At 29.2% G+C, this 16,370-nt stretch overlaps 2 protein-coding genes across 4 annotated transcripts; both read right to left on the bottom strand.

The window, feature by feature from the left end:
- Positions 1 to 4,360: 4,360 nt before the first annotated feature.
- Positions 4,361 to 6,332, bottom strand: LOC111680269. Its single transcript, XM_023441903.2, has one exon. It carries the CDS (start codon positions 6,254 to 6,256, stop codon positions 4,496 to 4,498), a length of 1,761 nt encoding a protein of 586 aa, XP_023297671.2. The 5' UTR covers positions 6,257 to 6,332; the 3' UTR covers positions 4,361 to 4,495.
- Positions 6,333 to 6,885: 553 nt separating this feature from the next.
- LOC111680263 (mitochondrial thiamine pyrophosphate carrier) lies at positions 6,886 to 16,085 on the bottom strand. Of its 3 annotated transcripts, XM_023441897.2 has the most exons (4): positions 15,341 to 16,077; positions 9,429 to 9,783; positions 8,611 to 9,338; positions 6,886 to 7,327 (listed from the first exon to the last, which is right to left on the bottom strand). In XM_023441897.2, the coding sequence occupies exons 3-4, from the start codon at positions 9,312 to 9,314 to the stop codon at positions 7,000 to 7,002; spliced, it is 1,032 nt and encodes a 343-aa protein (XP_023297665.2). In that variant the 5' UTR covers positions 9,315 to 9,338; positions 9,429 to 9,783; positions 15,341 to 16,077; the 3' UTR covers positions 6,886 to 6,999. The 3 variants fall into 3 exon arrangements, with proteins under 3 accessions (XP_023297665.2, XP_023297664.2, XP_046805016.1); XM_023441896.2 differs by having other exon boundaries at positions 8,611 to 9,783; positions 15,341 to 16,085; XM_046949060.1 differs by lacking the exon at positions 9,429 to 9,783 and having other exon boundaries at positions 15,342 to 16,078.
- Between the last annotated feature and the right edge of the window lie 285 nt (positions 16,086 to 16,370).

The following is a 16,370-nucleotide window of genomic DNA, read 5'->3' as shown; positions in this document are numbered from 1 at the left end:
TAAAGATCAATCTATAGTCTTGACAAAAGATTAGTCTATAGCCAAGACTAAAGATCAGTCTATAGTCTTGGCAATACATCAGTCTATAGTATTGACTATAGATCAGTCTATAGTTTTCACTATATTTCAGTCTATAATCTTGACTATAGATCAGTCTATAGTCAAGATCAGTCTATAGTCAGTATTGACTTTAATAGTCTTTATTTTAGATAATTATTTTTAAAATTATATATTAAAATCATATTTTTTGTAAAAAATGTATTTATTTATTATAAATAGTTTAAAAAAATACTTATATTAAATTATGAATTAATTTTCACATTATTTTTAATAAACTCTAATATTTTAACTTTATTTAAATCATCATCCATATATAGTCTGCTATCTCTTTTATTATGTTTGGATATAAAATAAAAAGCTGGATATTTCTTTTGAGCATATTCCAAATCTACATAGTTGTAATCAATATCAAATTTAGCCACTTCAACGTTTAAGTTCTTAACATCTTTAGCTATTAGATCCAATATATTTAACAAGTTTCTAGTAGTATTTTCATAACCCGAAGAGTAAAATGTTATAAAAATATGTTTTTGAGTTTTCTTAAGAAATATATTAAAATAATCGGCAGTCCATTGTTTAACTAATTCATCAATGTTTGATCTAGAGTATTTTTCATAATAATAAAGTTGTCTTCTTTCCACACTAACAGCAAAATAGAAAAATTTTCTTGCACAATTAAAATTACCAAATTCATACGAATGTTTGCGAAAATCAAAGGCATAGATTTTAGGTTTATTTTGAGCTGATTCGATTAAATCTTGAGGTTTCCATTTGCTGTTTATAACATCAATATCCTTAAAATCTGCTATGAAGAATTCATATATAAAAGATCTAGCAGCTATGGGATAGATTTCATTAAGCCATTGTATATGTTGCGCTAAACATTTCTTATCGGAAAAATCCATATATATAAGAAATTGATAACGATAATTGTTGGAATTTGATAAAATTTTTCGATCTAAAACTTTGAAAGTATCATCAAAGTTATCTTGTAAAAATTGTGACAATTCGTGAAAATCTATTTGAAAATCTTTAGATACTTTTATAGTTTTTGTGGAAAATCTATTTTTTAATTGCTCTTGTTTGAGTTCCAAAAACTCTGGATAATCAATAATGTTTTGTAAAAATTCTATAATATCTTCTTCTAGTAGAGCTCCTTCATAGTATATGAAATTCTTTTTATCGTTTTGTGGTATAAACATTAAGGTGGGATAGCATCCATCTATGTGATACTCAAAAGCTATATAATTCTTTTCAGCCTCCATATAAACGAAATCCAAATTATAGTTTTTTAGGGCTAAAGCTACTTTTTTGTAATCTAGTTCAGGTTCTTGTAGTTCATATTTTTGCAAATTTATTATTAGAAACACATTGTTGTTGGACTCCAATACCAGTTCTTTGTAATTGAGCTCAACTGCTATTTTTATGAGATCTGTTTTATAACTTTCGGTTAATGGCAAAGAGGGATAAAGTTTTCCATTTAATAGCTGTTCACACAAATCTTTTACAGTTATATCGCTGTCATCGGAGTATTTATATATTCTTTTCTTTTCATCCATGGCATAGATTAAAGTAGGCTGCTCTTCTACTTTTAATATTCTAGAGAGATAATTTAATTGATTTCTTCCTCGATATAAAATATCTATATCCATAATATCGGCAGCTATGAATTCGATAAGATCATTATATATTAATTTTAATTTCCACATTTCATTAAGGGATTTAGTGTGATGTACACATTTTTCTCGAAAATGATTAAAAAATATTATAATAGGACGTTTTATTCGATAGAATGTTTCACGATTTAAAATTTTTATTTTATTATGGCAATTTTCTTTTAAATAGAGTTCAAAATCTATATTTTGCGGTGGTATATAACGCACAGTCGCTTTGGGTTTATAATCGTTATAACATGCATTAGTTTCAATATAATTATTATATTTTTCACTGCCCGGTTCATCTTCAATATCTATTTTATTAAATATTTTTACTATATATTCAAAATTTTCACTCTTCATAATGTCAAGTAGCCCCGCTTAACCGATATCAACAGATGCAATTTTAAAACTGTCATGAACTTATGTTGTAAATGTGTGTTTTATTAAAACAACAAAAGAGCTTTTTACTTAATCTTTTTAAAATATATGATGAAATTTATTTTCATAAATATTACAGTGGCGGTTTACATATTCCTTACCAGGGATGTGTTTTTGAAATTGTAAACTACTACTACTCTTGCCGATATTAGTACTTTTTTTGATTTTGAAAGTACTCCACAGACTAGTCAATGAAGTTGTCCATAGACCAATTAGTAGATAAATCAAGAGACTAATCCATAGACTAAATAATGGACTAGTCAATTGCCTTGTTCACACACTAGTCAAAAGTCAAGTTTATACACTAGTCCATGGCATAATAGAAAAGGTTAATGCGATATAATAGTGTTTGCTTTCCGTCAAAAGTTGTTATTGTTTACATGTTAGAAATTTTATTTGTTTACTTTTTAATATGTCATTTTTGACAGTAAGCTTTTGTATTGTTGTAGTAATGCAGTCATATCTCTAGTTCTGCCATGAACTAGTCAATAAACTAATCAATAGATTAGTTCATGTATAAGACAATAGATTAGTCTATAGACTAACCAATATAGATTAATATAGACTATTTAATTAACTAGTTCATAGACTATATACTTTTACATAGATTATTCAATATAGAAGTCCACACACTAATGAAATTGTATATGAACTGATCTACTAGTCTATTGATCAGTTTATTGACTAGTCTATTAATAAATTTATTGATTTTTCCATTGTCCAATCTATGGACAAGTCTAGTTAGTCTATTATTTAGCCAATTGAATAGTTTTTGAACTAGACTATTGATTAGTCATTGGACTTCTCTATTACTTAGTTTATTTGTAGTTTGTGGACTAGTCTATAGGTAAGTCCATTGTCTAGTTCATGGACAAGACTTTTGAATAGTTTTTGAACTAAACTATTGACAAGTCTACTCCAACTACAAGTCCAGTCTGGTAGACCGGAGTTGTTGTGATCGATTCCTGACGCACTGGTTAAGAAGCGCACAACAGGTCTGATAGAGGCCTAGGTGTATTTCGATGGATTTGATGTATATATGTACATTCTCCTTTCAAACTAACTAACTACTAGTTTATTGGTTATAATATAGATTATTTCTAGATTAGTTCTTGAATTATCGAGCAACTGTTCTCTTGACCATTCTGTTCACTATTAACTAGTCAAGTCTATTGTATAGTTAATAGTTTATTGTATAATCTGTGGAATTGTCTACAGACTAGTATATGGATCTAGCCTACTGACTAGTCTAGGGATTCGTCTACTGTCTAGTCTATTATTTGATTATGAGGCAATAGAAAATTTTGAATCGATTTTAATAATTTTTAACAATGTTAATCTCAGGAAGAAGCATATTTTTAAGACCCAATTTTAATCCGTTGGTTCTGTATTTAGGCCCAAGCAAAGAAATTGAGCTACTTCAGTAGGGTTAGTTCATTGAGCTAAGTGAAGTAGGTTGGGCTGACAATTAAATATGTGGTGGGTATCAAAGGGGACCCTGACCACATGCTGGACATATATTAGGGAGGTCACGGTCCAGTAGGCGTTTAGCCTGTTGGGCCAGAAAAACTCTTGTTTTCCGTGGGAGGTTCTTATCTATTTCTGCTAAAGGCGGTGGGCGGCCGCCAAGAACGACATTCATGCGGCATTGATGGCCAGAAAGCGCGGTATTGATGGCGTCTCTATGAATGTCGTTCAAAGCATTTGTATACGAACTCTGATCCAAGGGATCCTGAACATATGCTCTCCTCGTAAACATTTTTCTGACACGCCTCGGGGGAGCATCCAACTGTGTTGGGATGACTCTTCCGGTGACATGACATTATATTCCTCGACTGAGAGGACATTCGTTTCCAGCATGCAGCCCGTTACAGTCCGTACGGCAGCATTTTGGAAACTTTGGATACGTCCAGTGTAGAAGTTGTGTATTTCATTCACTCGATCGCATAGCTTGGTTTTTGCAGCTTTTTGTCGGACATATCTAAATCGACTCAGAAAATTATTTTGAGCCGATTGGCTCAGAAGGTGGGTATAGGACAAATATTATTCTGCGTTACAATCCTCACTAAAATGGTGTAGGGTATGAAAAGTCAACGCGGTCTCATTGAAGGTAGAAATAAGTCTAGAATAATATCTCGAGCAAATCAGTGCAGTTATCTAAATGTGAATGAAGAAGTTTTTCCCAATAAAAAAATATTTATAAATAAAACGAATTAAGAAGATTTGTTTAAATATAAAGAAAAAAGACTTTATTATTCAGCAAAATATAAAAGCATTCGTATAAAAAAAAGAAATAGTAATCTAAATAAATGTTGAAAAAAACAACGATTTTTAAAACTTTATTTTTTCTCCACTTGACTTTTAATAAACTCCAATATTTTATCTCTACTTAAATCGTTACCACGATAAATTCTACTATCTCTTTTATTATGTTTAGATATAAAATATTGCACTGGATATCTTTCCTGAGCATACTCCAAATCCACATAGTTTAGATGAGCATCGAATTTTACCACTTCAACATTTAAAGCTTTAACATCTTCAGCAATAATATCCAATAAATTCAAGAGTTTTTCAGTATTCTCATCATCCGATAAGTAAAATGTTATAAAAGTATGTTTTTTAGTTTTCTTAAGAAAAATATTAAAATAATCCGCCGTCCATTCTTTAACCAATTGATGTATATTTTTTCTTGGATATACTTGAGAATAGTAAAAGTGACGACTTTGTAGACTTGAAGTAAAATAAAATAACGAGGGTATAGAAGTAAAATCTTTGAATTCATATGTGTGCCAAAGGTGATCAAAGGCGTATATTTTCGGTTTTCCTTGGGCAGACTTGATTAAGTCTTCTGCTTTCCATTGACTGTTGATTACATCTATATCCTTAAAGTCTGCAATAAAAAATTGAAATGAATATGCTCGTTCAACCACCTGATAGATTTTATCAAGCCATTGTATGTGATGAGACAGGCATTTCATATTCGGAAAGTCCATAAATATCAAAATACGAATATAAAATCTTTTGGGATCTTCAAGAATTTTACGTTCGAAAACTTTATAGCGGTTATCGAAATTTTCTTGTAAAAATTGTGGTAAATCCATAAAATCTATTTGAAAATCATCGGCTACTTTCATTGTTTTCCGTAAGATTCTTGTTTTCAACTCTTGCTGTTTAAGTAGCAAAAACTCTGGGTCATCCATGACATTTTTCAAAAATTCAATTATAACATCTTCTTTTCTAAAATCTTCATAATATATAAAATTATTTTTATCATTATGTGGTATAAATAATATGGTGGGATAGCTGTTAACTTGATACTCAAAGGGTATATAATTCTTTTCAGCCTCCATGTAAACAATATCCAAGTTATAGTCTTTTAAGGCCAATGCTATATTATCGTAATTTGGTTCGTACTCACTAAAATGATAACGATCTAAATTTGCAATTAGAAAGATATTTCGGCTAGATTTTAATATTAATTCTTCATAGTTATCATGTACACATATTTTAACCAAATTTGTGTCATTATTTTCCGGTATGGGCAGCGAGGGAAATAGTTTGCCATTCAATAGATTTTCACATAATTCGGATAGAGTCTCCACTGTTTTGTAGGCGTCATAGTGAGTGTGTATTCTCTTCTTTTCATCTATGGCATATGTATTGGGCGACTCATCTTCGGGACGTACTAGTCGGCAAAAGAAATTTATTGGATTTCTTCCCGGATATATAACATCAATATCGTTCATATCGGCTGCAATGAATTCAATACGATCACCATATTTCATTGACAATTCATACATTCTGTCCAGCCACTTTGTGTGATAGGCACATTTTTCCCGAAAATGATTGAAAAATATAACAATGGGACGTTTCATTTCATGAAATATTTCGCGATTTAAAATTTTTATTTTGTTGTGACAATTTTCCTTTACGTATTCCTCGAAATCTATATATTTTAGGGGAATATAGCGCAGTGTTGCTTGGGGTTTATAATTAACCGCCCACGGATTACTAATATATTTTTCTGTACCCGGCTCATCTTCAATATCAATTTGATTTATTGATTTAATTATATCTTCTACATTTTCACTCTCCATAGTAGTTAACGTTTTAATAAATATTTACAGACTAATTTTCAATACTGAACTAACCGTAGATTATTTGTGAGTGTCTTTTTATATTGAGAGTTTTGTGAATGAAAAAGAGCTTTTTTGTTGCATGTAATGAGAATAATTGAGAGACATTATGAAATTGCATTTGGTACACTGTAAAATTTACAGTGCAAATGTTTAATCACAAGTATAGGAACCAATAAGATAGCTAGAGTTATCTTATTGATAGATAGATAGATAGATAGATAGATAGATAGATAGATAGATAGATAGATAGATAGATAGATAGATAGATAGATAGATAGATAGATAGATAGATAGATAGATAGATAGATAGATAGATAGATAGATAGATAGATAGATAGATAGATAGATAGATAGATAGATAGATAGATAGATAGATAGATAGATAGATAGATAGATAGATAGATTTACCATCAAATAAACACTGCACTTCAAAAAATAACACAATTATAATTTGTGCCTTTAAAAAAATATCGTTACAAATTTACTCTTTTAAAAAAATCTTTTATCTTCTTGTTACATTTATAGTTAAATAAACAACAATAACAAAAAAGGAAAACTAACTTAAAATTACTTAAATAATTTAAAATTAAAATAATAAATTAAAAATTATACACTGTAAAAAAGAAAAAAAAAAGAAAGCAAAAGAAATTCTAATAGAAAACAAGCAACAACAACACTTTAAAACATTAGATATTAAAATGCTAAGATGTTGTAGTTGTTGTGGCTGAAGACCAGCGTATTTGTTTCAATTTATCATAAATGCTAAAGTATAAAGCCGTTGTTAGACTGGACTTAAGGAGTGTGGGAGCTACACCCTTGTAGAGACCACGCACACCCTCTTGTTTAATAGTCTCTCGCAAACAACTATAGACACCGGTGCAGCGTATGTTTTGCCCAAAAGTTTGACGATTCGATTCGAAGCCCTGAATTTGTAAACGTTTCTTTATTAGATCGAAGGGATAGACAATAGTCTTAGAAAGCATGCCCGATGATGCACCCATAATAAGTAAAGTCCAGGTGGGCAATTGGCTAAAAACAAAACAATGAATATAGATTTAAGATTTGTGAAGGACGTCGTTGTTTTTTTAAATCTATGTACAAACACCGCATGTTAAGAAAATTATAAAATGATGGTTATGCAAAACAATAAAGTGCAAAGTTATTTTAATACACCAGGCATATAATAATAATAATAATAATAATAAATAATTCCCATTTAATTAAAAACATATTAGTTTATGGTGGATGAGTTTTGTTACATAAAATAATACCAATACGTCAGGAGTGGTTTAATTATTAAAATGATTCGCTGCATTTTTTTGAAATTTACAAATAAATAATCTTTTACAAAAAGTGTTCCTCTTATTATTGTCAGCTTGTGCTCATGACCTAGCAGATTGTATGGTACACAACCCAGCAATGCTTCCAATGCCGTAAAACCTATTTCGTATATATTTTTGTCAGAGACTTTGACAATGGCGAATTATTTGGCCGTCATTACTTCTTTAAGCTACATCTAGTTCTTAATCCTACAGATGTCAATGTATTGTCATTTTAAAAATGCCTAGTCTAGTCTAAAGTCTTGTTAATGTGTAGTAGAAACTCTATTTGATATTCTTGTCTATAGTCTAGTCTATACTGTAGTCTATAGTCCAGTCTATAGTCCAGTCTATAGTCTAGTCTATAGTCTAGTCTATAGTCTAGTCTATAGTCTAGTCTATAGTCTAGTCTATAGTCTAGTCTATAGTCTAGTCTATAGTCTAGTCTATAGTCTAGTCTATAGTCTAGTCTATAGTCTAGTCTATAGTATAGTCTATAGTCTAATCTATAGTCTAAACCACAGTCTATTCAAAAGTCTAGGTTAGTTTGTAGGATAGTCTATAGTCTAGCATATAGTGTAGTCTATAGTATAGTCTATAGTCTAATCTATAGTTAAGTCTATAGTCTAGTTTATAGTCTAGTCTATATTTTAACCTATAGTCTAGTCTGTACTCCAGTCTATAGCCTGATCTATTGTTTATTCGATAGCTTAGTCTATAAGTTTATTCTATAGTCAAGTCTTTATTATACTTAGTCTAGTCAATAAACTTATTTGAACAGACAGACGAATATCGCTATATCAACTTCGATAACTATATTATGAATTATATATGAATGAATGAATGAATCAAGTGTAAATGGTTTTATCAATGAAATTCATTTCGAGTTAAATGATGATTAATACTCTTTTAAGTAAAATAAAAGCAACAAGCTAATATACAATAAAATAAAACATGAAGCAATAAATAAAAAGTATATGTAATACAACTTACCTTCTCTCCTTAACATCCAAAACTTTACAGGCAGATTGTGAGAATAGACGATAAAACATAAAATTCGAACCCATTAGGGGAGTAATCTGTAGCAGAGCCGACGATAGACCACGATACATGCCACGAGGACCTTCATTCTTTATGATGGCCGCCACAGCACGTGTGGCATTACGATAACCTTTGCTAGTGTCCTGAGCTATTAAACGTGTACGTATGACATCTAGGGGTGTGGATACAATAACCGCTGCATTTCCTGCCAAGGCTCCACATATAAAATTGGATAAATTCGTTCTATCCTTAAGATACGTAGTTTGTTTAGCATACAAACTCAATTGTTCATAAGTCCAAAATTGTGAAATGCCATACATGATACTGAGAATTTGAGCAGGATTATGACCCTTCCAGAAGGCCAAAAGACCTTCCTCTTTGTATATGGTTTTAATGGCCTGATTTATGGAAATGTATTTGGATTTTTTTGCTGCGGTGGCAACGGCTTGAGTACCTAAAGGTTCCACCTGTAGTTGAAAGCGTATTTTTAAAACATCAAAAGGTTGACAAGTTGATCTGGTTATGGCCGCCGCCAGGCCACCAGAAATAATTTGTTGCAGCTGCTCTCTACTGCTGTTGGTGCGTTTTTTCACTGGTGCTGTTACAGATTTCTCAACCACCACAGGTGCTGTGCTGCTGGAGGAAGGGTTGGCCATGTTGTTTAAAGTTGGTAAAGAAGGCTTTTTTTTGTTACGGAGAAAAAATAATTTTAAATTATTTTTGTTTTTATTGTAGTTTTTATGTTGTTGTTTAAACGAATTAAGACTCACAACTAAAATTTTGTTTTTAAAGTTTCACTTTTTTCTCAGTTGGGCTGAGCAGTGCAGCTGCTTAAGTGTGTATGTGTGTGTTTTGTTTGATGAATGAATGAATCTTTGTTTGTTTGCTGTTGTTGTTGTTGTCGTTGTTAACTTGAGGTATTTCTGGGCTATAATATAAAAAAAAGTTGGATGGTATATCTGTCTGTCTGTCAGCAAGTCAACCTGCTTGCTTGCTTGCGTACGTTACTTTAACTGCGTTTGAATTAAAGCTGCACAACCTTTGCGTGTCAATTATTATAATTATTAACGTTTTGTAGATATTTTCTTCTTTTATTTTTGTTGTAAAATAATAAAAAAAAAATTACTGTAAATAAACAATAAAAAGAGAAAAAAACAGAAAATCAATTTTTGCTTTTGTTTAAATAAAATTTATGGGTAAAAATTGAAAAAAAAAACAAGCAAAAGAAAAGTGTTTATCTTAAAATATGTTAAGTTTAAAGATCAAAAATTGAAAGTGATATATATACATAGATAGGTACTTCTACTCTTTATAATTATCAATACAAAAAAGAGATAATTAGTACATAAGTGCTCACCTATGAAACCCCTACAAATTGAGACTTGTCATGTAAAGTTAAAGTTTATAAATAAAGCGAGATGTTTTTTAAAATTCAAAGATTTTCAAATTTGTTGTTTTGAAAAGCATTAACTTTATGTCATTTATTTGTGTTTATGAGCTATTTCGGTTATTTATTTTGATCATCTCGGTAGATAGTCTGTCTTCTGTATGTCTGAATTCACACGAATATATTTACATTTATATGAATATAAAGAAGTAAATTCCATAAGTTAGAGGTGTATATTGAAGGTTTATTGTTGTTACTGTTAGGGCGAGTTTTTCTGATAAAGATAATCTTCATTCTTTGGTTAAACCTGGTTTAATATATGTTTCGTGTTAACTGTATCAGTAAAGTTACATATTATCTTGGTTTAACTGAGTGTAATTGGCCAATTAAACTCAAGTTATAAGTGAGAAAACACAATTAACAAAAACAATAAAACAATGATTTCGGAAGAACAACTTAATATTTTAAGTAAATTGCAATTTTCTAATTTGTTTTAATTGCTTATTATTGTTTTAAATGTTTATTTAAAATTTTTTCAAAATTTTTCATTTTACGAAAGTATTATTTGCAAAAAACAGCTGTTCTTGTTTATGTTTTTGAGTGCAAAGTTGGCAATACTAACAAAGTTAACTGAACTTAAATCTAAAGCTAAAAAACACAATCATCGGTTAAAGTCCGCCTAAATTTGTTTCGAGTTTAATCTAACAGCAAGTTAAGCCTAGTTTAACTGAGGAGTAAGAAACCCGCCCTAAGATAATAAGGGCGGGTTTCTTACTGAAGATTATCCCTGTCAGTAAAACCCGTCCTTAATTTTTTAAGTAAATTGCAATTTTCTGATTTGTTTTGTTTTATTTATTATTGTTTTAAATGTTTTTTTTTAACATTTTTCCAAAATTTTTCATTTTACAAAAGTATTGTTTGCAAAAAACAGCTGTTCATTGTTTATGTTTTTGAGTGAAAAGTTGGCAATACTAACAAAGCTAACTGCGCTTAAATCTAAAACTGAAAAACACAATCATCGGTTAGAGTCCGCCTTAATTTGTTCCGAGTTTAATCTAACAGCAAGTTAAGCCTAGATTAACTGAGTAGTAAGAAAACCGCCCTTAGAAAAGATTCTGAGCCGATTGGTATACTTAAAGGTGGGTATAGCACCAATATTGTTGTGTGATACAAACATCAGCACAAACTCAATATACCCTCCCCACTAAAGTGGTGTAGGGTATAATAATAATTTAGTCATCCTCGTGAACATAAGCTAATGTTAATAGCTGAGCTTACGGTATGTAAAGTAGGCTAGAGACATCGTGATAGGGTTATATTTCGGTTTGGAAAACTTTGTAATTCAAGTGATTCATCTAATCTGTAATATTAACACCAATAAAGAATTATTCACTAATGCCATATGAACTCTTAGGGCAACTTCGAACACATGAGCTTGAATGAACCAATGAAACCAACAAATCGCTTGAAATGTAAAGCAAATAGATAATATTTTCTGGGATTCGGTTATAAGGATTGACATTCTCCATAATACTGTGTCGTAGGTATTTTGTATTTTTGTCTAGTGCTTTCCACAAGACAATTAACATTTACATCTAATGTATAAAATGCTCCTGTGCGAAGCTACTCCTCTACACATTATAGGATGCGTTCACTGAGATATCTGACAAACTGCTCCAATCGTAAGCTTTTCTTTAAATATTATGTAAGTTTTAAAGATATATGAGAAGTGGAGAGATGGTACTCAAAACGATGTCCCTGTCTAAATACTCAATCAAATGATAAAAATTCTATAGTATATGATAAAAATTCTATAGTTCTATAGTTGAAACAAAAAGTCGGCTTTTCGACTTTTAGGGTGGGTTTTACTGATAGAGATAATCTTCATTCTTTGGTTAAACCGGGTTTAATATATGTTTCGTGTTTTTCAGTTATCAGAAAATTTACTTATTATCTTAGTTTAACTGAGTGTAATTGGCCAATTAAACTCAAGTTATAAGTGAGAAAACATAATTAACAAAAACAATAAAACAATGTTTTCGGAAGAACAAAAACTTAATATTTTAAGTAAATTACAATTTTCTGATTTGTTTTGTTTTATTAATTATTGTTTTAAATGTTTATTTAACATTTTTCCAAAAATTTTCATTTTACAATAGTATTGTTTGCAAAAAACAGCTGTTCATTGTTTATGTTTTTGAGTGAAAAGATGGCAATACTAACAAAGTTAACTGAGCTTAAATCTAAAACAGAAAAACACAATCATCGGTTAAAGTCCGCCTAAATTTGTTTCGAGTTTATTCTAACAGCAAGTTAAGCGTAGTTTAACTGAGTAGTAAGAAACCCGCCCTTAGTATTTTATAAATAATCTACTTTTTGAATTTTTTCTACTTTCCAACTTTTTCCGAGTTTTTCTGGCTATTTTACAGTTTTTCCGACTATTTTTGACATTTTTCCACTTTGTTAAAATGTTTGACTATTTTTGACTTTTTTCTACTATTTTCGAGTTTTCGACTATTTTTTTTTTTACTTTTTTCGAGTTTTTCCGACTATTTATAGTTTTTGACTTTTTTCCACTTTTTTAAAATTTTCTACTATTTTTGACTTTATTCTACTATTTTCGAGTTTTCGACTGTTTTTCCGACTTTTTACGACTTTTTTCGACTAATTTTTTTAACTTTTTTAAATTTTTTTCCGACTATTTTAGAGTTTTTGATTTTTTTAAAATTTTCGACTATTTTTGACTTTTTTTACTATTTTCGAGTTTTCGACTGTTTTTTCGACTTTTAACGACTTTTTTCGACTTTTCGACTATTTTTTTACTTTTTTCAAGTTTTTCCGACTATTTTAGAGTTTTTGACTTTTATTCCACTTTTTTAAAATTTACGACTATTTTTGACTTTTTTCTACCATTTTCGAGTTTTTCCAACTTTTCGACCTTTTATGACTTTTTTTGGACTTTTATTTACAAAGTCGACTTTTCGACTTTTTGCATAAACGATAGTCGAGTTATTGACTTTTTTAGAACAAAATAGTCGACTTCGACTTTTCGACTTTTTTCGACAAAAAGTCGATTGTTCGATTATATGTGGTAATTTATGGATTTATTACATGGTTCTCAACTAGGATATGACAATGTCACATGAAGTACGATTTTTTTTCATATAGGTATTTGAATTACTTTTGGACTAGTTCTTTAAAGAGTACTCTTAACATGTGTGCCCCTAGAAGTGTCCAATTTGTAGTTCAATAAAATATGGATATAGTTGTAGTTTAAGAATATTTGTTTTTTTATATTTATAACGTTTTTTTTTTGTATTTTGTGATTATTTTTATACTACTAATTTTTCCATTGTGTTTAAGAAAACTTATGAAATCGAAACACGTTTTACATAAGTTAAGTTTTTAATATATGCATTACTTTTTTAATATGTGCTTTATTTTTAAAATAAACATTTACATTTTAAGATGCAATTTTGCTGCAATTTAGTTTAAATAAAAATTTATTTATGAATTAAATTTTGTTTTAATTATTCACTTAAACATTATTTATATTAAATATTTATTCTTGGTTAAACTCTACAAAAACCTAATCGCTAATTGTTGATTATCTTATTTAAGTGTTTGCTGGAAAATACTAAGCTATCTTTGAATAAACAATAGTCTAGCCACAAATAAACAATTCTTAATTCTTGTTTGTGTTTGTCTCACTATTTTAACTTCTAAATGAAATTTTTTGTAATTCGACCTCTATCCAGGTCTCTATTCACTTTCTTGTTGTTCTTCTATATTTTTGGATGTTCCCTTCCTTTACTCTAACTTTTTTATAGTGCATAAGACTTATTAAACTAAGCAAACTTTTGTAATGAACATGATTTCGATTAATATTATATTTTTTTAAAATCTGCTTAATTAGTCCCGATTTAAGCTGAGATTTAAACAAAAACCCTAACCCTTGTCGAATATTGTTTACAACTAAAAATAAAATCTTGTAATCATCAGCAGTTAAAACACTTTTTCAAAGGTGTTAAATACAAAAGATAACTGCTTTGACATTCACACCTAATGCTTCCCTTAATGCCTTTAAACTACAAAATAAATCTCATACATCACCCAAAAGAAAAAAAACTCAAAGGTGGTTCAGTAAAAAAAATCTAACAAGATGAATTACTAAAAATAAATACCTTAAAACACTCACACACACACACAAGTATAAGACTTGGTTTAAGACAAATATCAAGAAATAAAAAAAAGAAATTATTTAAACAAGCTTTTTAACTAAAGCTATGATACGTGAGCGAGTAGTGTCATCATAAAAGTGCTTGATAGCTAGGTAGGCATGCGTAAATGCAAACAAAAGGTTTTCGAAAATACATTCGTATGTACATATGTATGATAATAATGGGCCAAGTGCTGTTAGTGCTGCCTTTACTGACTTTGCTGTTTAACAACAGCCAATAACAACAATATAATGTTAATAACAACATAATAAAATCAACTAAATATTACAAAATCATATTAAAAATGTTTTTTTTTTTATTGTGTTATGGCATCCAAAGGTATTTGTGCTCATTATTATAGTTATTTATCATATATACAAGAATTGCATGTGTGTTTTAACAGTTGTGGTAAAAATTATTGGAATAATTGAAATTTTCAAAATTTTCTCAAATTTCACTGTCACTGACGGTTATTATGAAACAAAACTAAATTTCTATTCTCATCTTAAAATCAGGCTGTATTTCAAGGATGAAAGCTCTATGTATGATATAGGAAACTTTGTACAGTATTGGGTACAGACATTTGTCAATAATATAAAATGATCTTTAAACGATACAAAAGTAATAGATCTATCTATCTATCTATCTATCTATCTATCTATCTATCTATCTATCTATCTATCTATCTATCTATCTATCTATATATCTATCTATCTATATATCTATCTATCTATCTATCTATCTATCTATCTATCTATCTATCTATCTATCTATCTATCTATCTATCTATCTATCTATCTATCTATCTATCTATCTATCTATCTATCTATCTATCTATCTATCTATCTATCTATCTATCTATCTATCTGATAATTTATAGAAAATATTTCTAATTAAATTCTCGTCCCCACTTTTCCACCAATACTGTCGGTTTTTACAATATAGTTTTGTTATCCATAGTAAATTTTGTTTAAGTATATAATTATTGTAGTTAAAGCATAAACAAACAATAGAAACAGAAAGTATTTAAGTACAAAAAAGAAACAAAAAATTGGCTTTAGAAATATTAACTCACCCCAAAATTGGCATAAATTGCAATTTATTCAAAGTGCATAAAGAAAGTTTGCGTATATTTTTTTTGTAATTCAGTCGTTTTAATAAATTGTTGTTGTTGTTTTTATCGATTTGCAATTACTCAAGTGTTTAATGTACAAAAGTTTTTCTTTCTTTTTTTCGTACAAATGCAAACAAATCACTACATATTTATTTTTATATTACTATTCCAAAAATATTACGATTCTGCCGCTATTTAGGTGGCTATTACCTTCAACATAACCACCTGTTTAAAGACTAAATTCACTTTTTAATTGAAGGCACTGACAGTCAGTATTTGTTTGTTGTCTGGTTTTTATTATTATTTGTATTAATTGCTTTTAATACATTGTACTTTCTTTTTTCTTTTTTAAACTTTTATGCTCTCTCCATATACAACATAGTTCCAAATTATGGTTAAATCATCAGCCTCATTGTTTTTTTATCTGTACCAGATCTTCATCACAAATTTGACGGCTTTTTTATTTTGAGCGCAAATTCCCCAAAAAATAAAACTATTTAAAGCTCTAGATTTTCATTGATAAACTTTTGATTGGTTTTTGTTTTATGTAGCGAAGAATGTATTAAAACTGGCTAATTTGTTTTTTCACGCAGTTTTTTGTCTTAAAATTCAAAACAAGTTACGTCAAAAAGTGAAATTTTCTCATCATCCGTCTTGTGTTCGTTAAAATGTTGTAAACAAATTAAATATTTTTTTACTGATAAGAGACACATGTTTTCAGCAAGAATTCACAATAGCCGAGCAGCTGATGAATTATTGTTCGTTTTTGATGGTCAGGGTTGTATTTTTTAATACACTGAGAGAAATAGTGGCTTGGATATGTTGTACATATGTTGTCGTTTTTAATTTGAGAAGATTTGAAGATTTTTGTTGGAATACTAACTAACTAAATAACTAAATTACTAAATAACTAAATAACTAAATAACTAAATAACTAAATAACTAAATAACTAAATAACTAAATAACTAAATAACTAAATAACTAAATAAC

This window comes from Lucilia cuprina, chromosome 4 (genome assembly GCF_022045245.1).
Source record: "Lucilia cuprina isolate Lc7/37 chromosome 4, ASM2204524v1, whole genome shotgun sequence".
NCBI classification, from domain to species: domain Eukaryota; kingdom Metazoa; phylum Arthropoda; class Insecta; order Diptera; family Calliphoridae; genus Lucilia; species Lucilia cuprina.
The sequence above is the reverse complement of the archived record's forward strand: the minus strand, read 5'-3'. Positions and strand labels throughout refer to the sequence as shown.

Bases quoted from the DNA above. Each gene is read 5' to 3' on its own strand.
- LOC111680269 (XM_023441903.2), bottom strand. From the start codon at position 6,256: ATGGAGAGTGAAAATGTAGAAGATATAATTAAATCAATAAATCAAATT.
- LOC111680263 (XM_023441896.2), bottom strand. From the start codon at position 9,314: ATGGCCAACCCTTCCTCCAGCAGCACAGCACCTGTGGTGGTTGAGAAA. The intron at 7,328-8,610 runs GTAAGTTGTATT...TTTTGTTTTTAG, and splicing joins TTGGATGTTAAGGAGAGAAG to CCAATTGCCCACCTGGACTT.